This window comes from Molossus molossus, unplaced genomic scaffold (assembly GCF_014108415.1).
Source record: "Molossus molossus isolate mMolMol1 unplaced genomic scaffold, mMolMol1.p scaffold_m16_p_5, whole genome shotgun sequence".
Classification (NCBI taxonomy): Eukaryota; Metazoa; Chordata; class Mammalia; order Chiroptera; family Molossidae; genus Molossus; species Molossus molossus.
In genome coordinates, this window is record NW_023425388.1 from 39,958,885 (window position 1) to 39,985,046 (window position 26,162).

At 34.4% G+C, this 26,162-nt stretch overlaps 1 protein-coding gene across 7 annotated transcripts in view; it reads left to right on the plus strand.

The window, feature by feature from the left end:
• Window positions 1-26,162, plus strand: part of NLGN1 (neuroligin 1) — a 713,990-nt gene that overhangs the window by 228,863 nt on the left and 458,965 nt on the right. For all 7 annotated transcript variants that reach the window (XM_036243017.1, XM_036243018.1, XM_036243020.1 and 4 more), the window contains one exon: window positions 5,557-5,709. In XM_036243017.1, coding sequence (XP_036098910.1) covers window positions 5,557-5,709 — 153 coding nt within the window. The remainder of the gene's footprint in view (window positions 1-5,556; window positions 5,710-26,162) is intronic.

A 26,162-nucleotide genomic window follows, 5' to 3' on the forward strand; every position in this document is an offset into this window, starting at 1 on the left:
AGTACTGGAAGCATAATAATTAAATTGGGTATTCTTACTTTTATAATATTTAGAAATAATTTTGTCATGAAATACATGCCATTTTATTTAAAATGTATTTAACATGAACCCCAACAGTGATTTAAATATTAAACTCAAAGTAGTCATTAATATTTAAAATAAATCATTATGGCTGACCAAGAGTTATCATTTTGAATGCTAAATAGCTAAAAATAAACATTAAAATTCAAATTGTGATTTTTAAAAAACTGTTGTTGGAAATGAGAAGTACTCAAACATTCAGGAAACTTACGGATTTTTCAGGAAATGTATTATTGTTCCCAGTGCTCCAAAGACAACTGCTTTCAGTTGGGGCTTTGCAACATGTTGAGCCCTCTAAAAGTCCTTAACTCCTGGACATTTGTTACCTAAATAATACTTCAGTATAAGGGGCTTCTTAATGTGTAGCTTTGTAAATTCCAAATTTTCCCAGAATACTCACAAGGTTAATAAAAGTTATTTTCCTATTTAAAAAATATATTTTGACTGCTGATTTAATATACTTTTGTTTTCTTTTGGTAAAAAAAACAGCATCAAGTAGGACATTTGCATGTTTACAAAAGATACCTCTGAGTGACCATAATTGAACTAAGCCCTCTAAATGTGAGTCTATTTTATAGACTTATTCTGAAGCATATTTAACATTTTTAAATAGCCATTACAATATCTTAAGCTCTATTTAAATTGGCTGGCAGTATTCATGGTCAGCACTAAACCAGTCAGTCAAGAGTTATCAACTCAGTAAATATTTTCAATGCTCAGAAGTAGAGAATGTCAAAGCAGTCAATTCAAGTTCAGGCTGTTCCTCTGTTGTTGACATTTTGGATAATTATTTAAAAGACAAGAAAGGTAAATTCAAGTGTCCTTCCGGATAAAGACCTCTGTAGAAAAGTCAGAGTATCTTCTATTCAATTTCTTTTACAATTATTTTGTAGACGTGTTAACAAACACCAAGGCCAATCTTCACCTTTATTTGTTCCAAATTTTTCAATCAACATCACTGGGCATAAAGCAACAAATATAAATTATTTGATAAACTACTTCTTTTACTTTAGTCAGAAGTCTACTTATCTGGTCATTTATACGGAATTCTCAATTATGTCCTGATAACTTGATTCCTTTCCCTGATTTCCAGTTCACCATCTCAGCCACTGCACTCAGGCTACCTACCAAGCTATGTGGGCCTGCTCCTCACTCACAGAAACTGACCCTGCTCCTCACTCACTGAAACTGACCCTGCTCCTCACTCACTGAAACTGACCCAGCCTTAGTGGAGCACTGTTCTTCCCTTCTAATTCTCCTTTGCATACGTGCCTTGTGGTTTTGCCATGGCTAAGCCAAACACAATTATATCACTTTTCATGTGTGTTTATAGTAACCGGAAGAACTGCATGTTTTATAGGCTATTTCCATAGTTTCGAAAAGACAAATCTGAAGTGATAGAAATGGGTCAAAGCAACATTCTATATTTCTATCAATTTGTTTTTGGAATTTAAGAGTATTTAATTTTTTAAAAATTGGCTAATACCTCAATATTTAAATATGCAAAGACAATTTTATGTCCTCCACAGAGCTTTTTAAAAAGTGCTCTTGTTTATTTTTGAGCATTTTAAAACTAAAAATGTATCTTTGGTTAAGTACAGTTTAACAAGCACACATTCTGCCACATTTCTATATTATTTTGCTGTTTCAAAATTATAACTGACATACATAAAATGAGTAGGGGACACAAAAATATCTTAAAATATCTCTAAATATCTCAGAGAATTGTTCAATTGAGGCAACATCCCACAATTTAAAACTGTTAAATGCCAAAAACTCTAAAACATGGGCAATTAAAAACTTCATGAGTCCATCAAGCAGAAAGCAACCGGTAAATATATCTAAGAAGCTGTGTGACTAATAATTATTCACTAGGATAAATTCCCATTAACTTCTAGAACTATTGATAACTTGTTACATTGCCTTAAATTTTGATTTATCAGAAAGGTAAGATAGTTACTAAAATTTAAAGTTAAGGTGCTGCTGAAGTTTCAAATTTATTAATTTGTTAATGTGAAAAAATTACTTTTTTACCATACAGAAATTTAGAAGAAAAATAATAATCAGTGTAGTATTTCCCCTTAACATCCAACTATTTGGGGGGACGTAGGTGTTTAGGAAAGCCGTCAAAAATGGTCAACACTACATATAAACATGCTTTAAGAACCTTTGTAACTTTACTGGACCTGAGCTAGTGTGCGTAAGACTGTGTTCATTTTATTTTAGTAAAGTGATTACAGCTGTTTAAGCAAAGTCAGAAATCTTAGGTGAAATCTGCCTTATTTGTAGTGAAAATATGAGACATGGTTTGAAAGAACAAGTTGACTATAATAGATTATAAATTACTAAAGTATATCTAGTATATTTGGCAACACATACTGGCTCCCCTACATTTTAGTATTAAAATGATAGTGTTAGCAGATAGTATTCAGTAATAGGCTATCAGTTACATTTATAAATGTCTGGTTCTTTTCAAAGTTAAATATAGATAGAATTTAAACTATTTATATTTATTTTTACAATCAAAAGCACCTGTACTCTATACAGAAATGTAACGTCTAAGATAGACCTCTGTGATAAAATGCTATCAATGTAAATCTAAGATAAACCACTCTGATAAAATACTATCATATAATGCTAATTGTCCTTTACTAGAAATATAGTAATATTAATGGTTTTTATGCACAAGAATTTTACCTACTTTTGTTATTATACCCTATATAGCATTGGTTTCAGGGTTACTTTAAGCAAGAAGAAATATTGTTCAGAACACAGCATTAGAACTTTATAGAACCTACTAGAAAAAAAATTGTTCAATATGTTAAGTTCTTAGGCAAGGCTGAAATATTTGAGAAATTTGAAAAGACAAATTAGAAATTAGAACGAGTGCAAACTTTCAGTAATTATTTTCAAGTTTAATTAAATAAAGAAAAAAGAAGATACCACATAAAATAGCTCCTGGAATCTTCTGTCATACTTTCACTCTTTCTTGGAAATGTCCACTTCATTCTGTTGTTAGGGGTGAAATGCGGTAGGTATTTCACTGGGTGCCCGTATTGTTTTCCAGGTGAACAGAATGGGTCTACCAAGGTTTCATTACCATGCACAGTTGGTGTTTTGTAGTCTATGTAATTTTAATTAAAGAAGAATTCTGAAGCAGCCACCCTCTGTGCCACCTCCAAGCATACAATTAGCAGAATACAGTGTCTGCTGTGAACAGTCAGTTAATGATTTCAGTTTAAAAATTTATTGTTACTTCTTCAGTGCCAGCCATAGTACGAAAATAAGCTAAAACTGTATGCAGCAAATAATAGGCATTTAATTTAAGGAGGATAGTTTAAAATTTTCAAAGGATTACTTTCTTTATGTAAAACTAACATCTCCATAAACTCCCACATCTTTATAAATGAGTGACTATCAATTTCCCTCCCAAAGACTTAAGAAAAAAAATTAAGTAGTAGGTTTTCCTCCTAAATGTAACTGTGTCTGGTGGATGGATTCTTAGTCAAAGTGTCCTCCTCTCACTCAAAAATCAGACATTCTTCTCAAGTACACCCTTGATGCAAGTTTATACACTGGTATTCAATCAAAATTAAAATAGTCCTTTAAAAAAGTCTCCAAAATCTGCAGTGAGCAAGTTTCCCAACTTGAAGTTCTGGACAAACAAGTTGCACTGTGATTCCTGATCCTAGGATGATTTTTCATTTTAAAAAATTACTTTGTTATTACAGTACAAAAATCAAGGCATTTATATTTTTAAGTATTTTTTATAGGAGACGTAAAGCAGCTTCTAAATAATCACCAGGTTTTCAATGAGCTTGTATCATATTAGTCCTTCTGAAAGCTGAATCCACAATCGTAAAAACATAGGAGTTTTAAATGTGATAAAAAACATCTAAAACAAAGGAACAAAACCATACTTTTAAATGACACTTTAAAAAAATGTTTTATTTTCCCTTTATTGATTTTAGAGAGAGAGGAAGTGAAAGAAAGAGAGAGATAGAAACACTGATGAGAGAGAACATCGATTGTCCGCCTCCTGCATGCCCCCCAGTGGGGATCAGGCCCACAACATGGGCATGTGCAGTGATTGGGAATCGAACCAGCGACCTCTTGGTGCAGGGGTCGATGCTCAACCACTGAACCACACCAGCCGAACTTAAATGACTCTTTTAATATTTGAATTAAAAAAAAATAGTACATTTTATGTAATTTTGTTTCTATCGTGGTAGAAGAGACCATGGGCTATTATGAAATAGTAATATTTTATGTATGTATATATTAATAATTATATATACATATATAATATGTCAATCTATATAATAGTTACAACCCTGTTGGCCAATATATAGTTTAGCAATTTTTTTTCTGTAGAAATTAGTCTGTTTTTTATACCAATTACATTTTCTTAGGTATTTCTTACATAGTGTGTGGCAAAAGTAGGTTTACAGTTATTTGTATGGAAAATATTAATTTTTAATAAATAATTCATTTAATTAATTAATAATATAAAAATAAACTCTGTGTTTCAAGTAGTTCCCCCACCCTGTATATTATTTCTAGATCCTGTTGAAAAGTACATAATTGAGGGAAAGTATCTTAGAAAAAAAAACCACATTCGATTAAAGTTCAGAGCTGCAGAATTTACTTCGACATCACCCTAAATATTGGCACTTTATACACACTTAGGCTTAGCTGTCCACATGGTAAAATCATAGAGCCAAAGTGGGGCTAATAAGAGTATAACAGTTAAAGAGGTGAAAAATACAATTTAGCCTGTTTTCTTTTTCCAAAGGGTAAGGGCAGATATAATGAGCAGATAAACTGGACTAAATTTAAAAATGTTATTTAAATGACAGTCTGCTAAATGTACAACCACAGAAGTACAGGTGTGTATGACTTGACTCCCTAAACATTCATCTGAAAGTTAGTACTTGAATAATGAAATGGAACCTTTTACAATGTATAATATAGTGTTGTAATTATGTTCACAAATTGGAGCATAAATTATTCAGTGTAATTATGATGCATTCAATACAAATATTTACAGTTATTAAGAAATGGAAACTGTTTTATTCACAACAGCAGTGATATCTTTGGCCTTAGGTTATGGTTCATAAATTTCACGAGGTCCATATCATTTAAAAAATAATAATTCTAAGAATTATTCTTTTTTTTTTGGTTCTATTAGACATTAATCAAAGGCACTAAAATTCACAACTGCTTTTAATGTGTTCAAGTTTTGTAATTCAGGTTATAACTTAAACAAAATTTTAGATAGGAAGAAATGGATATTGCTCTTTTCTGCAAAAACTCTTAATATGTGTTGCTTAAGAAACACTTTAACAAAAACAGCAATTTAAAGAACTAAATGAAAATCATGCCCTCTTGTCTCTAAAATGGAAAATATATTCTCTGCTTCATAACGTTTTATTTTGAGGATAAGAACAATTGCCAACCATTTGTTTTTTTCAGATATTCGGGACAGTGGGGGTCCCAAACCAGTGATGGTGTATATCCATGGTGGCTCATACATGGAAGGTACTGGAAATTTATATGATGGGAGTGTCTTGGCAAGTTATGGCAATGTGATCGTCATCACGGTCAACTATCGACTTGGGGTACTTGGTAAGAAGTCTCTTATTTTTTACACCATTAATCCATGAGTATGTGATAATTTTGTTTTGACTTTTGTTTTGCTTGGCTTTGTTTCAGTCATTGTTCTATGCTTGTTGACTTGTTTGAAGCAAAATTTCTGATATTTTTAATATATTCTATACGTGTTCATAAATTACTAAATGAAAGACAGCTAGGGTTGATTTTAAGATGTAAAAGTGAAAGGTAATGAAATTCTTAAGCTTGTTGAAGAGTGTTCTTGGCTTAGCTTCGGCTTTGGAGAACTGTGTAAGGTTACAATGGTAGGACCTTTCTGAAGACTTAGTCCCTGGACAAATGTTTCTTTCCTTTACTTTTCTTTTTTACAATGCTATAAAATTCCCCAAAGTTTGCCATGAGTTTGGAAACAAGTTTATATCCTCTTCAAGAATATATGTGTGGACTGGCTTTGTGACATAATTATTTGCCAATGTAGTGTATTTTTTTAAAATTTGTCATATAATAATCAGAAACATTTTGTCTAAATGTATTTTGATTAAATTATTTGATTTGGAAAACATGAATTAATTTTCTAAAGTGACAGAGTGTTCAATTCAGTACTTGTGTATACAAAGAGCAAAAGCAAAATTGATATTCTTGGTTTGAAGATATCTGTAGAAAAATACTATTTGCAAAATAACATAAATACTGTGAAACAAACATGTTTTATATAACAACCAATTTACAAACTATCAACTTGCTATTCTACATGTATAATTTTAATTTTTTTTTTAGTATTGTCATAATTTGAGGAGTAAAATTACTGTATAATTTAATAAAACACTTTTGTCTGTAGTATTTTAGTTAGTATTTGCTGAAAGAGTACAAAAAATATTTTATTATTTTAAATCTTTGTTCTCAAAGTCTTATCCCATACTGACTCTCAAATAGGTATAATTTATAACGTCATTTGGGTACAAAGAGGCACCTTCTTTTTTCATTCTTTATTCTAAAATGTTTTGAAAAAGGAATTCCAATTATATTCTCTTCTATAATATTAATATTATATGTTCAACCATTGAGAAATCAATTGTTTTCCTTTTGAGTGTTAGTTATTACTATTCTAAATCCTATGGAATTATAATTCTATATTTATGCTAATCTCAAAATATAAAAAGATAATTTTGCCAATCATTAGTATGTTTTGAGGAACGAGATATTTTAGCAATGCAAAGTTAAAATCTTGATCTTCTTTTATAGTTATCCATTTTAAATTTTGAATATCATGGAAAATATATTAGACACAGTATCAGTGTAGGTATAAAATATTTCTGTAGCTTTTTTCAAATATTCATTACTCCCTCCATAGCGTCTAATCATGCATTGCTTCAGATGTTCTATAATAATTTCAGTGCACAAGGTTAAATGTCTTCCTACCTATGAAAACTGTGTATTAGAAGAAGATTTACAGAAATGGTTGGAATAATTCTTAAATATTTTAGTGTTGTCATTTGTTTATTATAGGACATTTTAATGTGAAGATCTTCAATAACTTGAATGCACTTAATTTTAATTATAAAACTGTTTATACCTTAGTAGTTTTTTTTTATTGTTCTCATTTTTTAGAATTTCTCAAGTTTTAAATCCTGATGCAGTGATCAGTTTGCTGATTGAAAACTTGATATTACATTTCAAAGTATTATAATAGTGCTCTTAAGGACTTGAATATCCACGTGTGTGTGTGTGTGTGTGTGTGTGTGTGTGTGTGTGTAATGATGTTTAAAAAATATTATGGCCATACTTTATGGTGCCTTACTATGATATTGGTTATAATAACATAAAGTAAGATTCCATCAAATAAACTCTGTTGTTATGTTAATATAAGCTTTGCCAATGTTTTATGTGTTCAGAACTGATGAGGACCTGATTTTGATTGACTCCGAATCCTACATTCATGCCCACCCATATGCTGTCTTGAAATGCCACACTCTGAATGATTGTGTTGCAAGACAACAGATTAACCAGCTAAAAAATGAAGAATTCAATCTCTTGTTTGGTCTGTAAAATGGCAAGCAGCATTGGTGTAGATGGGTAATTTTTCCAGTGTTGAATATTTGTTCTTGTCCCACTCCAGTTTAGGGTTTCACTATAGTTGGCTCCTAATAATGACCACCACGGCTCAGCTGTCCTTTATAGAGATCCTCTCAACCTGACAAAGTCCAAAACTCTTAGTGAACATTTCCAGGTTGCATCTTGGAAATTCTGTTCTGGAATACATACATTCTGGTGACTTTCTTCTCTACTATGTGTAAGGCCTTGGAAAATGTATCTAAATGAATTGATTTATGAAAAGTAAATGATCAGAACATTTATTTCAGCACAATTTGCATGGGTGGTACATATACAGAGCCAGATCAACAGCTCATCTGACAGAACTACATAAAGGGTTTTTGTTGTTAACAGTTTGTCTAACAGTTACAAGGTAAGCTAAGGTTTCTAGGACCCAAAAGTGTTGCTGTTAGTTTGCACTTGGGAGAGTGCTGGAAATCAAGCAAAAAGTAAGGGTTGCTCTCACATCAGATGAAATTCTGAGCTGTGTTTTGATTTGGATGATGTGGTGTGAAGAAAATGAATTTTGGGGTCCATTGTACACATTGGCTAATTATGATACTATTGCTCTCCGATGATTGACAGGAAAAATCAGAATGTCTGAAACAGGCAGTGTAATTAGTATTGATTTAAATTTGTCTTCCAAGGGAAGAAATATTACAAGTTTTTTTGTTTGTGTGAGCAATAAGTAAAAATGTGATAATGCTTCAGTCATAAAATTCATACAGTTATCTAGCAGCCCAGTTTCCATTTTAAAGCATTTTGTGTTAAGAAATATATTTTGTTGTTTACAATGTAGAAATAGCTTAAAAGATAAAAAAAATAGCTCCTATGACGGCATTACTCTGAAGAAGCTGGGAATAGGTTGGAGTCAGTTCCTTAACCAAAAACCTTGTGGGGTTTCCTTTGGAGTGGTAACATAGACTTTACTACTATTGCATGGGAAATCCTATTGGTGGTGACAAAAAAAAATGTCTCAGATTTATCTTAGAACTCTCTCTGTAACCTTCTCTCAATCTCACATTTGTAGTAAATATTTAATCTTTCTTTTGCATTTGATTACATCCATGCTTTGTCGTCATCCAGTATTAATTCTTTATTCTCTGTTATTTATACATCATTATATAGTATTTTAAAATATATTCAGAATAATTATTAATAGTTATTTTTACTATTCTAATATACAATTAATGAAAATTATCATATTGGAAACTTGGGGAGAAATGTTTTTATTACATTTCCTTAAAAGAGAAAAATAATAATAAATGTTAGCATTATAAATAGGATAAACATGTATTTATAGACAAGAATTGGGAGAGAATGTAAAATAATTGTTCAGTTTGGGATGAGATATAGTGCAATAAACATTTTTGAAAATAGAAACAATCCAAATGACATATTTGCAAATCTCAAAAATGAAAAGAATACATTAACTAATTTAGTATTAAAATGTATTTAAGCCCTCCTCTTAATTTAGAATGAATTTATGTTACTTTTAGAAAAAAGGGGACAATTCTATACCACTGTTGGGATCTAATTTAGGTAAACATAGTTTTTTCTTAGATGGAAATTTAGTGTTAGTTTTATCTTGATATAGACATTTTGAGGCAATTATGTGTTCATATTCAACTCGATGTGATTAATTTTAGAAAAAAATGTTTTAAAGATTTCAGAAGTACTACCAAATAACTATTTGAAAATATGGCAAAGTTTTGGAGTCTAATGAAATGTTTTATTTAGTACTCTAATGTCTGTCTGTTCCACCTATCTATGGAAAAAATCATTTTAAGTGCTAGCCCATCTATTTGTATTTGAAGAATAATATTGAGCTTACTTTAAAATAACATGTAGGACTAAATCATTTAAAACAAGCTTTTGTTAACTTTACTACATTATCAATTACAGTGAATACGTGAATTTATTTTTATTTTGTTAGAAATGGTTAATGAGATTTGTGGATTCTTATAATGGTGTTGTCCATGCAATAATAATGCTTCAAGTGTTATCAGACAGATTAGAGAAATAAATGTAACTTTGGTGTGGTCAGTTATAGTACATACATAATTTGTTTCCAGCGATATCTCCTATCTATAAGGGATTAAAAGTAAGAAAAATATAATTCTTATCTTTAGAGAGGGAGAAATAAACACTCAGTAAATAATAATTGATATTCTACTTCACATTTTATAATATGAATTTATTGACTAGTTTGTGTTTATATAGTCACTTGACATATAAAAAGAAAAATCAGACCAATAAAAACAGAAGCACAGAATGTCAGCTGAATCAATATCGAAGAAGGATTCTGATTCCTGTTTGAATCTGAGCAGCCCAGCAGTAAGGAGATTCAGTAAAGTATAGGGAATGTTCATGATTCAAAAAGAATAGTGTATTAATTCCTGAAATGAAACAAAGTTTTGACATTATTACTGTTGTTTTGTGGGTTTTTAAAATTTTTTGCATTGTTTTTGTTTCTCTATGGCTCTAAATCCTAAAACAAATAGATATACAAATTTTAAAAACCCTCAATGTTATATCATATTTGAGAGTAATATACAATTAAATTTTATAAGATGATTCAACTGTGTTCTTGGGATGTGGGAGAGGGAGTCAGTATATATGTGAAAAGTAGAAAATGTCTCCATAGAAATGGTTCTGTTTGAACAAGACCAAGAAGAGTGGATTATCTTTGGCATTAACAAAAGAAAAGAAAGAACGATTCTTTTTCTTTTTATTTATTCATGCTCTTTGTAATTCATAAAAATGGAGATAATTTGTGACAAATATAGGTTGCTAAAGTCATATTGAATAGGAATACATATATTGCAGAAAAAAGATACAGAGACTTAGGCAATGAATATCTACGGAATTAAACAGAAATGTACAACCCAGTTTCCTAGAAGCATGGTCAAAAAGATAATGGATTGAATTTCATAATATTATTCTCAGATAAAGGAAAAATACACATTAATCAGAAAAAAAATACACAAATAAGTTTTTTTCTCATGTATATTGTACTACAAAGAAATTTATCATATTAGTGTTTTTAATTGGAACCATGAACAATATAAGAAATGTGTGATTATCTCTATGTCGTTAGAAGATTCAGAAATATTTCCAGTATAAAATTATTTACATTAACTCTCTGTGAAGCCCAAAGACATAATAATAGATGCCCACTATTTCTATAGTGCCATTTCAGCAAAGAACTACCAAAATGCAATTCAAATAAGATATTTGGTCATTTCAGTTATAATAGGATAAAGATAAAAACCAATTTAGAGCAATGGAAAGTTAACTTGATTCATAGATTTCTTTTTTCAAATATCAGTTGTATCTAATGGGTTTTAATGAGGGCTGGATGGTAATCAATTTTATATTGAGTGCTAAAATGATCTCCTGGAGTAGAGATATTACTTATTCTTTTGAAAAATGAATTTTAGATAGATACAGTACCAACTAAAGTGTCTGCTTACTAATTTTATTTTACCTACTTCTTTCAAAATAATTTCAGGTGTCCTTCAATAAAAGTAATTATTTAGTTACACCAAAAACTTAAAAATAACCTGAAAGTAACATGTCAATTAGTGTGGGTGTTAGTTAAAAGAAGTCACTTTAAAAAAAAAAAATGTGTTTTAGGTACAGTTATACTGGGTCATTCATTGATTGACTTATTCAGCCAATTCATTCAATACAAATTGAGCAATATTATGTATCAGGAATGCAGCTAGTTATTGAAGATATTGTGAAAAACAAGATAGGTGTGATCTCTACTATTCATTATAATACTAGCAATCAGAAATAGAAAATAAATTAATAATTACACAAATGAGATCTTTTACATAGATAGCAATTTAGTTCAAAGTTGACTTTTCCTACAATCATCTGTATGATAAGTGCTAGAGAGATGACAGGTGCAACGAGAAGGGAGCTCATCTATTCTAGACACTCAGAAAAAGTTTCCCAGAGGAAGTGACCTTCACGTTTTCATTTCTTATACTCTATTGAGAATAGCCTTGTCAAAATTCCCAAGGAGCTCCAGATTGTAGATTCCATTGGTTACTTCTCTTTTCTTATCTTACACGGTCTCTCCATACACAGGACATAGGTAACTAGTCTCTTATAATGTTTGTTTCTTGGCATCACCCCAGGCTTTTCTCTTACCTCACTGTGTGCTCTGTCTCAATCTCCTTTGCTGGCTCCTTGTCTTACCCTGATCTCTAAATAGTGAGGTGCCCATCATCACAATTTTTGCTTTACTTCCCTTCTTTCTCTTCAGTGTCTCCTTAGGGGTCTTCGTGCATGGCCCTAGAACCAGCTCTAAGGAACTGACTTCCAAACTGTATCATCAGAACTGACGTCCTCAGACCTCCAGACTCATGTGCTTCCGTACCAACGTCTCCATGGGGTTATCTAATGACTATCTCAAACATAATGGCTAACATGTAGATTTTTTTCAGGTCTACATGTTTCATTATCTTCCACATATAATTTATTATAACAATTGCAACAATAGCAATAGTAATATCCATGCTCATTGAGGACTTAGATGTCAAAAGCTGTTTTAAGCAGTTTACATTAATTGCATTATTAAATTCCCATAGTAACCTTATGAGGTAGGGTCGTTAGTTTTCTGATTTTATAAATGCAGAAAAAATATTGAGTAGAGAGGCTAAGTAACATATACCGGTTACACAGGCCAAAGAACATTACGTGGTAGAAACGGGATTCTAACCCAGGTGGTCTTCTCTTCAACAGAACACTGTACGTGGCATTGGCACAGTCTTCTGTCTGGATGGTCAAGTGAAAACTACAGATTCTCCCTGATTTGTCTCTCCTTCATACTCAACATCCAACTCATCAGCTTCTCTTAGTGAATTGTCCCAACATATATCCTGGCTCTGTCTCCTTTCTCCTTCCCTCTTTACTGAACTAAGCCAAGTCTCCTCGAACCTTTTGCATTCTTTTCCCTTTTGCTCCTAACATGTACACAATCCCTTCTCCACATAGCAAAATCAGATTATTTTTTTAAAACATAAATTATACCAGCTCACTTTTCTGCTCAATGCCCTCCATGTACTTCCCGCTATTCACCTAGAACAAAATTCAAACTCCTTTCCTGCCCTGTCTGGCAAACCCCTGCATAAATCTTTGCCTGTACCTCTTGTGCCTGTGTCTCCTAGTTCGTCTCAAAATGTTCCTCTTCCCTGTTTCAGCCATCTTTTGTTCTCCATGGATACCAAACTTGTTCCTATTTCAGAGATTTTATATTTCCTGTTACTTCGAATCCAAACCCTTGTTTGTTCATCAAAGAGACCATGTATGTTCATCGAATCTAAAAAGAGCCACCACGTCACAAGTCATCTGCTTTTAAAAAGTATTTGCGTTACATTGATCATACCTGAATATTTCCTGTTTCTATTTGGTTTATTTGTTTTATCACTGTCTAGCTCTCCAGAGCTTGCAGTAGTGCCTAGAAATGGTATTTGCTTAGAAAATATGTGTTGAATGAGTTTAAAGTGGAAGTGTAGGGTCAGTAGATACTGATCGGATGTGGAAATGGAGCAGAAAGCAAGGCTGACTTTGAACGTCTGGTGAAAGCCAGACAAAGAGCCAAGCTTGACGTGTTAAAGGAACTGGGAAAACCCAGCTGGACACTTTGAGTAAGGATCAAAACCAGCAGCAGGCCATGTAGATCTTGACTTCTAAGAACAGTGAGAAATAATGATAAGATATCATTGTTTCTCACAGATTAGTGACATTACATTTGCATTGTGGAAGGTGTGATGAGTAGGCCCAGACCCTGGGTGATGGGGCGGGACAGGGGGACTCCTGCAATAATGTCAACATTAAAAAACTTTTTAATAAAAAAAAAAAGTTGACATTTTACTATGAATAAACAATAACAACCAAAACATACCTTGTGCCTTATTAAAGTGAGATGGTTGGTAAGTTAGTAAGTAAGACTGGTATTTAGCTCAGAGGACTGGGGGACCAGCTAAGCCTTGGCTGACTCAGGTGAATATGAGGTCTGCCTTTTATACAAAGAGCACCAGAGATTTTGCCAATTTTTCCTTTTTTTTTTTTAATAATGAAAGGAATCAAACTAGAATTATGGCATACTCTTTTGAATTTCTACTTTGAAAGAGCGTAAATCAATATTACTCAAGAATTTGGCCAATATAAGAGAATTGTAATAAATTACTGTACTATGATGCCACCATATCTTTCTATGTTGTTAATATGACCTCACTTACCCTCTAGTTTTTCTAAAATGGAGATATTATTACATTGTATAGGTTTATTGGTTTATTTTCTTGAGACCTTAGTATAAGTCTTATGGAGTATTTGGAATAAGACCTCAGAATATAGAGTACACATTTCACTTATTGCTAGTCAGGATCTTCTGGGTCCAGAACTAAACAACTACTTCCAGGTACTCAAAGACCTTCAACTAAAAGAATCATAACAAGATATTTACTTTTAGATTCAGAGCAGAAGTCGTCATCTTAACTTAGGCATTCATCGATTCATTCATTCATTTTACAAACATTTGCTAAGTGCCCCCTAGAGGCTCCTGGTAGTTGGGGGTCTGTGTTCACAGTGTTGTAAAAAATCAAACTCCGTCTTTCCTCTGTGGACCTCACAGTGAGTAAGGAAGATTGATGTCAAACAAAGAAATAAAACTGTTCACAAAAATTTTGCTAACAAAGGAACAGGGTCTTTAGAAAAAGAATATCTGTGGAGGTAAAGTGTAAACCTAGATTTTCAGGAGAGGCCTCCTTGTACCTAGCACGCCAGCAGAGCCGTGGTTTGGGGTTTCTGTGTTTGTTTTTCATGCATTTACAAAGTTGAATGATAGTTAAAATATTTTGAAATAATGGTAAAATATGTCAGATAATTAGAAACAAAATAAGTCAATTAATCAAGCAGCTGTGGTAAAAATGCAAAAGTCTAAACAAATATACCACCCACAAACAACCAGGCAGTGTTCTCTATTTGAATTAAAATGAGCAGAATTGCTTTATAAAATACAAATACACAGGGAATGGATCCCAAGAGAGTGCCTGGCCGTGAGCGATGTGATCTACAGGATGAGAGTATTACCTTAGGACTTTTCAGAGACAGTTGAAGGCTTTATCCCTCACCTGCCCTGTATCTCTGAGAAAAGCCATGCTATATAGTAAGGTAGCCACGTTTCTAATTTTTATTTTTAATGGATATATAGGTCTCTTTTCACTGCAAGTCAGTTTTTCTTATTGTTCCAAACAAATCGTGAGGGCTTGGACTTTTTTTAAGGTTGGTTTACTTTCAGTGATCCTTTCCTCCCCCTGATGACTCCTCAATGAGAAAATAAGGCAGTACTCCCACACCGTCCTCGAACCTCATGCTATGATCCTTGATATTCCACCCACTCTCAATACTTCATCTTAAGAATATATTGCAATTTTCCTGCCAGGACATCTTGTAATATCTTTCTCTTTCTAAAGTCCTCCCGTGAACTACTTACTCCATAAACATTTGGCTACTGCTCTTTTCCCTTTGCCTTTCTATTTGTGATTGGCAGAGTTCAACTTTTTAAATTGTATTTATTTCTTTATTTTTATTTTTTATTGTTGACAGTATTACAGCTGTCCCTCATTTTTCCCCATTGACCCCCTCCTTCCTGCTCCCACTCCCTTCCTGCCTTCCCCAGCCTAGTGTCCCTGTGAACTGGTTTTTTGCATATATGCATATAAGTTCTTTAGTTCATCTCTTCCCATTCCTCCCATCTGCCCACCCCTCTGAAGTTTGTCAGTCTGTTCCCTACTTCCCTGTCTCTGGATCTATTTTGGTCGACAGCTTATTTTGTTCATTATGTTCCACAAATAAGTGAGATCATGTGATATTTTCTTTCTCTGACTGGCTTATTTCTCTTAGCATAATACTCTCCAGGTCCCTCCAGGTCATCTGAAAGAGTAAGAGATCTCTCTTTCTTATAGCTGCATAGTACTCCATTGTGTATATGTTCCACAGCTTTTTTATCCACTCATCTACTGATGGGCACTATGGCTGTTTCCAGATCTTAGCTATTGTAAATAGTGCGGCTATGAACAAAGGGGTTCATACATTCTTTCTGATTGGTGTTTCAGGCAACTTTTTTTTTTTTTTTTTAATACTTTATATTTGCTTCCATCTTTCTATTCCCATTGCTCCTATCTACTCACCTTGGGGTGCCAGATCTTTTGACCCCCAAATCTCCAGATCCAAATTTATATCCTAGATTACCTTAAACACACCTTAAAAATACCACAGAATAGCCCTGGCCTGTGCTCAGTGGTTAGAGCATCTGCCTGCGGTCCAGAGAGACCTGGGTTTGGTTCCCGCTAAGGGCATGTACCTTGGTTGCGGTTTGTTCCTGGCCCTGGTTGGTCGTGCGGGTAGCAGCCACTTGATGTGTCCCTTTTATGTCGATGTTTCTCTCTCTCTCTCTCCCTCCACCCCCCATCTGAACAAAAAAATGGGAAAATGTCTTTGGGTGAGGATTAAAAAAAAACAACAACAACAGAATACCAGTTTCTTTGGTTTTCTTCTGCTCTACATTTCTAAATGTTTTTCAGCAACTCTGGGATCTATTCCACATGCTGCCTGCAGTTCCTGGTGTGCTGAAGTAAGTTGCTTCTCTTCTTCACAAACCGTGTCTTCTGTTCGTTCTTGGAAAGCCCCTTCCACTCAAGCTAGGCCAACCTCCTCACGGCCTAGCAGGGCGTTTCCCAGTAAGCATCTCCAACTGCTTACTTCCCACGTATACCTATCTTCCCAGTCTACATAACCCACCTGTCACCTGACTTGTCCACATAATTACCTTGTCGCTGGTTTGATTTCTCTCTTCCCTGGGCTTCCGTAGCTTAGGCCAGCTCGTCTTCACGTTGGCATGCATAAAGCCAACTCCATTTGTTATTGTTGCATAAATTAACTGTGTAATGTAGCTGATGCCTTGCTCCTCAAACCGGAAAATAAACACTGTGTCTTATCTGGTTTTTCAATTTTCTCAAGAATGGCAGAGTGCTCTACATACAAAATTCAAAAGTCATCAACAAGCATGCAAATTTCGATTTGTTTCCTTCTCAGGATATAGTATACATGTCTTAGGATACAGAGAGGTAGAAAGAGTGGCTGGTAGTGAAGGATGTACGTATTGAAGAGTATGACCCATGTGCCTGCCACGCGTCATATGTAGTCCCACAAAAATGATGTGAGGTTTTACTGATGACAGTCATACTTTGTCGCCAATAGCAGTCAAGAAAAGCCCCTGAACCCTCTGGAGAAATGCCCCATGTACTGGAACTCTCATGCATGAAAGCTGTAATTTATTTTAAACTCATCAGTGATTACAGCGTTTATCATGCATTTAGTATTTGCTTTACTCTGTTTCCTGCTTAGCATGTGGTAAGTGAAAAGACTGGTGCTTTTGGCCATCAGGTGAGTGTAAAAATATTGCTGAAACACAGTTGAAATACACACAATATTACCAAAAGGATAACCGTTGACTTTATACATGTACCAGTCTGTGAATTCTGTTTTTTAAAACTCAGCTTAAGGTTCTTGTTGTTTCTTCTTCTTTTTTTTTTTTAAAGACAAGAAGGAAAAATAGTTGTGATTTTTTTAACTTTGCCTTTTTATGCTTCATCTATTTTGGATTGAGTTACAGGTGCATATCTATGCCACAGACAGGTTGGGGTGAGAGATCGTAGTGACTCCTGGTTACGAACATACCTACCTATTTTTTTTAACAGTGCAGATAGGACCCTAGGTTTAACTATTATTCTTAGAAATATTTTCCAAATATGAGACAAGTATTTCTCAACTGATTTATATACCGATAAAGTCACCATTTAGAAACATTTCTAGAGAGCTGAGACATATCCCTGAGATGCGACATATCCAAGAGAAATATTAATTTCTGTGCTGGTATTTGCCATTTCTTTCCTCGGATTTGAGCATCGAAAAACAGCACCTCTTCTAAAAACGTCAGTTCTCTTAGAGGCTTGTAACATACTCAAACAGAAATAAATTATTAAAAAGGATTCTTGAAGTAACATCATTAGAATAAGCACCGACTTGTCTGAAAAAAAAAAAAAGAATATATAATGATTTTAATGTCATTTGGTTAAGTTTTCTTGACTTTGTAAGAAAGTAAGCCTTAGGAAATATGCATTCTTCCTTTATGACATAAATAAAAAGATCACTTTACTAGGTAGTGTTTTTCTTTGAAATACACCACAATTTTACTTGTTTCAAGTCAACAAGAAATCTCGTTTTCAGAGTGCACATTTGACACTGTGTTTTAGAGCCACTCTGTAATCTATACAAAGCAGACAGTTTATATCTGTAGTTAATATTTTGTTTTATTTTCTAGGAGAACGTGTTTGAGAGGGACCACATCAGGTTTATGTAACTTTTCCCTAATGCTAGCTTACTCTGTATGCAAATGAGTACCATCTACATATTCTTTTAGTCATGTTTCATCATAATTCACATAATCTTTATATGTAGAAAGCTCGTTACTACATTTGTTAAAAACTTACATATTTTTACCCTTCCATTTTCTAGAAAGTATTTGTGACAGCTTATGTGAATATATTCAATAAAATTATGTTAACATATAAATAAAGAGGTCTAGAGAAAACACACACACACACACACACACACACACACACACACACACACCATAGTTTTAAAACATTTCCAGAGTATCTGACTTGGACTCTGAGCTGGAAACTCTACCAAGTTTTTATTTTTTAATTTTTTTTATATCAAAAGGGCTGTGAAACATGCCAATTCTTCAGAGAAATCAAGGATATTTATTCTAGGCACAAATTTTTTCAAAAGAAGTTTCTCATGTGGGATTTCATGTTCAGGAGACAGTTATAAAAATAGTAATCTATGTTGAAATGCTTAAAAAAGAAACAGGCCAAGCCCTGTTTTTCAAACGTGTGCATGTACAGTACTTCAGGGTGACCTATTTACCCGCAGTCATGTACCCCGCGGCTCACCTTCCTGCCTGTCACTGGAGTCCAGTAACTGGGATCTTCAGACAGCAGGTGGGGCAGGGGAGGTTGAACATAAATTGATGGAGAGAGAGATTTTTATACTGTGTGTGTATTCTATCGATACATTTTCTAATTGGATGTTTGTTTTGTATCAGAAAAGTACTAATTATTTTACTTTGCTGACCTACTGGTACAGGTAGACTGAGTTAGCGGGTTTGAATTAAAAAAGAGTGTCTCTGAGGCTGTTCATCTGCTGTCCTTAAGAGAACGGATAATTTACTTACGTTTTCTTTTTAACAATAGTATCATATGATAAAGAATCCAAATTTGTGGTTTTCCATTATTCTCTTAAAAAGGTCAACTTGGGCCAATTTGGCTCAGCGGTTGGAGCGTCCGCCTGCGGTCCAGAGAGACCCAGGTTCGGTTCCCGCTAGGGGCACGTACCTCGGTTGCAGTCTGTCCCCGGCCCTGGTTGGTCGTGCGGGTGGCAGCCACTCGATGTGTCTCTTTCACATCGATGTTTCCCTCTCTTTTCCTCTCTCTCCCTCCCACTCTATCTGTACAAAAAATGGAAAAATGTCCTCGGGTGAGGATAAAAAAAAAAAAAAAAGGTCAACTTGATATTATCCTCTTTTATTTTCCTGTCTTTTGCTTCTTGTCCAGTCTTTACAAAGAAGTAATAAATAAATAAATAAAATTCTGTTTTTATGAAATAGAATTAAACTTGTGTAATTTCAATTTAAATGACTTTTCTATATAACTCATAATATACAGCAGATGTTGGTGGAAATTCCTAGGTGTATTAAGCTCAGTAAATCCCAATTAAAAATATGTTCATCTTATTTCAAAATTATATGCATAAGTACATAGTTTATATGTTTGAAAACTTAATCTATTATTCTCATCTTATATCTGGAGAGAATTTCAGACCTATTCTCTTAAACGTTCCTTTAGAGATCTCCCTAACACTTAGTGCCTCTGGACCAGATGTCCAATAGAAATATAATACAATCCACCTATGTAATTTTAAATTTTATAGTAGCCACATTAAATAAAAGTAAAAAGAAATGGGCAAAATTAATTTAAATGTATTTATTTTATTCAATATAATATTTTATGTAACCAAAATATGTCTTTTCTAGACTAAATCAACATGACTTATTATTGGGACATCTTGAATCTTTCATACACTAAAATATGGTGTTATATTTTATACTTACAGAACATCTAAATTCGGATGCTATATTTTCAACAGCTAAAGTAAAATAAAGCCTTACCCCCCAAAAATGCAGTTTTGTTTAACAGGAAACAGTATTTGACACTGCTGCATTTAAAAAATTTGTTAACTAAAGTTATATAAAATAAAAAATGTAGTCATTCTGTAACAAGTTTTAAGTGCTTAAAACTTAGAAGTGCCACATTTAAAATTTTTTATTTATTTATTAATTTGTTTTTGTTACAGATGTTATTTTTCCACCATTGACACCCTCCTCCCCTCCCCCCCTGACCCCATCCCCAGCTTTGTTATCTATGTTCATTGGTCATGCATACCTGCATGTAAGTTCTGTGGTTTATCTCTTCCCCCACAAACCTCCCTCCTCTGAGGCTTGTCAGTCTGTACCCCACCTCTATGTGTCTGGGTTAATTTTCCTCAGCAGTTTGTTTAGTTCATTATATTCCACAAATCAGTGAGATCATGTGATAATTGTCTTTCTCTGCTTGGCTTATTTCGTTTAGCATAATACTCTCCAGGTCCCTCCATGCCATCTCAAAGGATAAGAGATCTTTCTTTCTTACAGCTGCATAGTATTCCATTGTGTACATGTACCACAGCTTTTTAATCTACTCATCTACTGATGGACATAGAAGTGTCACATTTTAAGTGCTCAGTTGTCACATGTGGATTGGGGCTGACACACCGGCCAGTGAAGCTCTAAACTTTTGATACGTAACTTTTTAAAATTACACTCATTTGTTAGGAGAAAATTTTGAAGCAAGAACCTTCAACTCATGGATGTATTTGTAAATTATATACATATACCATGGTACTAATATATATTATACCATATAGAAGACACTTTTGAAGATGAAATACCCATTTAAAATTTTATTATTTTAACTTAGTAATTTTTAAAAACATCTCTTTTTCTTAAACCTATGTGTTTAAAGGAGCTTCATTATTTTTAAGATATTAGTTTTACATTTTGTCATCCAGAGATTTAGACGACTGTTTCTAAGATCAGTTTAATGTTTAGTTTTAGTAGCTATTAGAGATGAAAAAGATGTTTCTCAAAGACACCAAAGTACACTTTGAAGGAGCAGTTCATTCTTAATCATGGTATATTTAAATTCATATACTAGTCTTTTCAACAATTTTGATGGCTGAATTTTTGTCAAATACGATTAAATTGTGGTTTCTTGAAATGTAGTTGGCTGCAAGCTTACTTTTAACAGCAATGCAAAGTGTCAACTTTGCCATGTCTGTGGCTTATTGGTACTTGTAACATCTTCAATCTGTGATTTACTTGCTGGAACCCTTTGCAGCCACTTGCCCAGTGTGTCAGTTTTATTAAAATTAGATGACATAAACGATACATCCACCTAAGTGGGATGTGTAATCTGCAGTGTGCCTTAACACAATGAAATTAACAAGGGCATCGCTGGCTGCTAAGCAACCTCTTCCCTGCCCTCAGGAGTCCTCCTGCACCGCATAGGACACGGGTATTTAAATGGCATGATTGATTTACATACCCAGGGAGGACTTCAGTGTCATTCTGTATGTTACAAAATTTAGATTTCTTTTTTCTTTTATAAAAGAAAAATATATGTTTCGCTATTTTCTTCCCACACTCCTTTGGCTCATATGGTGATTTCCTTGGGTAAGTACTTGCTATTATGAAGACTACTGATCTAAATTAAACTGTTTCTTATCATCAAGAGTATGATTTGCTGACATTATATCCTATCATCATGGTTGAGGATTTTTTACTTATTGACCATTGGTAGCAGTTTCGGTATATCTAATATCAGAAACTAGAAATAGCTTTCATTAACTAACACTGAACACCATGATATTCTTAAAGTAGACTAGAAACTTTATATGGTTCTTTCAGCTTTGTGAGTATATAAAAACTCCATCCAACAATCTGGCAGCCTTAAAGTGGGCCAAGTCACTACTTAGACCTCCTCAAACTGTGCCCAAGAGAAGCGCACAGAAGACTGTGCCAGCCAAACAACCAATGCACAAGGAGAGGAATAAAAATCTCCATATTCCTCATTTTCATTCATTCCACAAGAGTTCAAATTATATTTTATTAAATTTCAAACTAATGTAGTTAGATTGAAAGGGATTGAGAAAGTTTTTTTGCAAAAGCATTTTAAGGGATGTTTTAGAATGCTGAGAGTATGCTTAATTTTTATTTATTTAAAAATATAAATTGGAAGTCTAACCATGTACTTGTAAATGCCATGATGATAATGACCAATTGAAAAGATCTTTTTTTAAAATATATTTTGTGATGTGCAAAAGAATATCATGTCTTTTTTTTTTTTATTACAACTTAATTGTAGTTTTTATATCCTTTGCTCAGCCTTGTTATGGCTAGTGGCTAATATCAGTAAAATGTACTCTGTTATTTACAGTTTTTCTTTGTATTCTATTTTCCTCCAAAATATAAGGCCGTGGATAAGTAAATAATAATTGATGTTGATGCCCTGCTCTTCAAAGCTCAAGAACTTCCCAAATTAGCTGGATGCTCATCTCTACTTAACCTGATCTTTATTTACATGTTGCTTGATATGCTCTTTTCCACTAATGAGAAGTAGAACTGACAACATTAGATCTAAGGAATGATGAAGTTGAAATCACCACACCCCTCATTTTGAGCTTTTGTAACAGCTTCGGATTCTAAAATGCTTGGGGTTTCCCAGATGAAAGATTTATATTTTCTATGCTATGCTCTGTCTAATAGCTAATCTAAACTGAGATTTTGGTTTTTATTCTTTTTTCTTTATTGATTTTAGAGAAAGAAAGAAAGGAAGAGGGAGAGAGAGATCAATGAATTAGAGAGAGCATCCATTGGCCACCTCCTGCATGCCCCCCACTGGGGATCAGGCCCACAACCTGGGCATGTGCCCTGACCAGGAATTGAATCAGTGACCTCTTGGTGCGTGGGTCAACGCTCAACCACTGAGCCACAGCAGCCGGGCGAGATTTTGGTTTTTAAATAGGTCTTATAGTAGAGCAAAATACTGTACAGTTGAGCTAGGGCTCTGATGGTAATAGTATTACTTTAAATGAGTAGTCCTGAGACAGAGCAAGAGCACAGAATTGCACGCAGCCTTTTCGTTGCGTCAGCTCCAAGGCACTGGTGGCATTGGCCAGAACAAGTGACATGGCTCCACTGAAGTCCATGAAGGGGAGTGAATATGGCAGCACAAGAATCTGTCGTCATTGCTGCTTCAGTCATGCCGCCTTAGCCATCGAAGACAACGCTTAAACTTCTTCGGTGTGATTTCTCAGAGGTTCATTCTGAGGTTCCATCTAATTGTTTTTCCTTGAAATTTTTAATTGTAGTGTTTTGAAAATAAGAGCTTCTGGAGAGAGTGTTAATGATGATTCATTCATTTGAAAAACAATGACCAAACAGTCAATCTATCCTAGACTAGATATTGGGGATAAAAAGAGGAGTAAGACATAGTCTTTTTCTTCTCCAGAAGCTGACTGATTTCTGAAAAAGATATGTAAACAAAAATTATACTGGTATATCAACTCTCTCGTTTATTCAGCAATATTTATTCTTCATCAGCTTTAGGTACCATGTCCTGTAATAGGGATCAGACAGTTTCAGGTTCATAGTGATTACATTCTAGATGTAAGTAGGAAACAGTGTATAGGAAATAAGCAAACTGAAACAAAGTCACCCCACAGAGCAATAAGTACTTTGGGGAAAATAAAATATTATGATGCTCAGTGATGAAGTGGGAAAGCCACTTCAGGTTAGGGCATCAGAAGAAATGTGATACGATGGGGCCTTTCATGTTGAGACCTGAGGAATCAGCCATTCTAAGGTCCAGAGACACAGCATCCTAGGAGGGAAAAGACCAGAAAGAACCAAGTTTCTTAAATTATAACTAGTTAGACTACAGAAGACAGACCAGGGACACTGGAGCACACCATATCAAGAGAGTGATTGGGGATGAATTTGGGGATGGAGGCAAAATCCAGGTTACGTAGGGTCTGTAGGCTGAAGTAAGAATTCTAGTGAAGTGATGTAAATGAGCATATGCTATTTATGGGCACCAAATTGGCTCTATTATCTTGGAACAGGGCAGAGAGTCAGTGAGAAAAATAACTTGGGAGAGAGGATGCCTGAGCTGCATTTTAAAGAATGAGTATGAGTCAGCTGGCCCAGCAGGGTGGAGGGTCAGTGCTTGCAGGGAACATTCGGCTGTGCTTTATTATTAGAGCTGAAAATGTGAGGAAAGGAATAGTAGAGTAGTATCTCACCATGCCAACGTATAAACAACAAAGGGACAGCACCTTTAAACTCCCCCATTTTATTTTTAGGAGCCTCACAGAAATATGCAAAGACAATTGTACCAATTCTCGCATTAATATCTGACTTCCCTAAAAAAATTAAAAGATGTTTTTATAAGTTTCATAATCTTGAATTGGCTAAAATTATTTTAATCTTCTGATTGAAACGTCGTTAACCGTATGTACAAAGCTGTGATTATTTGAGTTACTGTCATGTCATGTAGACTTTATTTAAACATTTATTAATTTTGACATTACAGATTACTTTTTTTTGGAATGCGAATCCCATCGTTTTATTTAGGAGTTAAAGAGTTTTGTAGGCCCTTTAAAAGATTATGAAGTTTAAAAAACTCTACTGAGAAGCCCAGCTGCTATGGCTCGTGGTTTGAACATCGTCCCATAGACTGAGAGGTCCTGGTTCAATTACTGGTCAGGGCACATGCCTGGGTTGCTGGTTTGATCCCCAGTAGAGGGCATACAGGAGGTAGCTGATCGATGTTTCTCTCTCACATTGATGTTTCTATTTCTCTCTCCCTTCCTTTCTCTCTAAAATAAAAATAAAAATCAATAAAAGCATATTTTAAGGAAAATAAAAACTATGCTGAGAGTATATGTCCAGAAACAGGAATTGGGGGATCCCCTTTTGTAGGGCAGTGAATCCTTCAACGTTCATCCAACTGATATTCACAGAAATCCATGCTAGATACTGTTTTAGGTACTGGGGACACACAGCAAACAAAAGAGATGAAAGTCTCTTCCCTGTTTTGCCTCATATTCTAATGCGAAGAGAAAAGCAACAAACAAGTATTTATCAGTCAATAAGTAATATATAGAATGTTAAACAGCCATAGACACTGAGGAGAAAAATGTATTATTAGGAGGCAGATGGGACATTTGAGAAAGGAGTGAATTTTGATAGGGTGGCCAGAGGAGGCTTTGAATAAACTCCTGATTGAGACCACACTAATGCATGTCAGGGAGCATGGTGTTCTAGGCAGAGGGAAAAGCAACAGCAAAGGAATTGAGTTGAGAGAGGGACTCGTGTGTTCAAGAAAGAGCAACTTGGCCTGCAGATGAGTCAGATGTGTCCTGGAGAGTGGGACAGAGTCAGCGGGGCCACCATTGGAAGGACATTTCCTTTTCTTTCTTTCTTCTTTTTTTCTGAGTAACATGGAAAGGTACTGAAGGATTTTGAACAATAATACTATGACCTGAATTACTTTTTTCTTAATCCTCACTCAAGAATATTTTTCCATTTATCTTCAGATAGAGTGGGAGGGAGGGAGGAAAAGTGGAAGGGAGAGAGAGAAAGAGAGAGAAACAGAGAGACATTGATGTGAGAGAGACACATTGATTGGTTGCCTCCCATATGACCCTGACCAGGGCAGGGGACTAACCCCAACTGAGGTACATGCCCTTGGCCAGAATCAAACCCACAACTCTCTGGTCTGAGGGCCGATGCTCTAACCACTGAGCAAAACCAAGTAGGGCCTGAATTACTTTTTAACTGTCATCCGTTGGCATCTGTGATGAGAATGGAATGGAGGGGAACAAAAGTATAAACAAGAAGACCACGTGGGAGAGAATTTCAATAATTCAGGTAAAATACGATGGTGGCTTGGACCAGGATGGTAAGTATAGAGATGGTGAGAAGTTGCTGGATTCTGTATGTTTTGAAGGTAGAGCTGATGGGACTAGAGGAATGGACTGGAAGAGTCAAGATTGGTTCCAAGGTTTTGTCCTTAGCCACTCCAAGAGGGGGCTTCCATATTCTGAGAAGAAGAAGGTGGGAGAACAAACAAGTT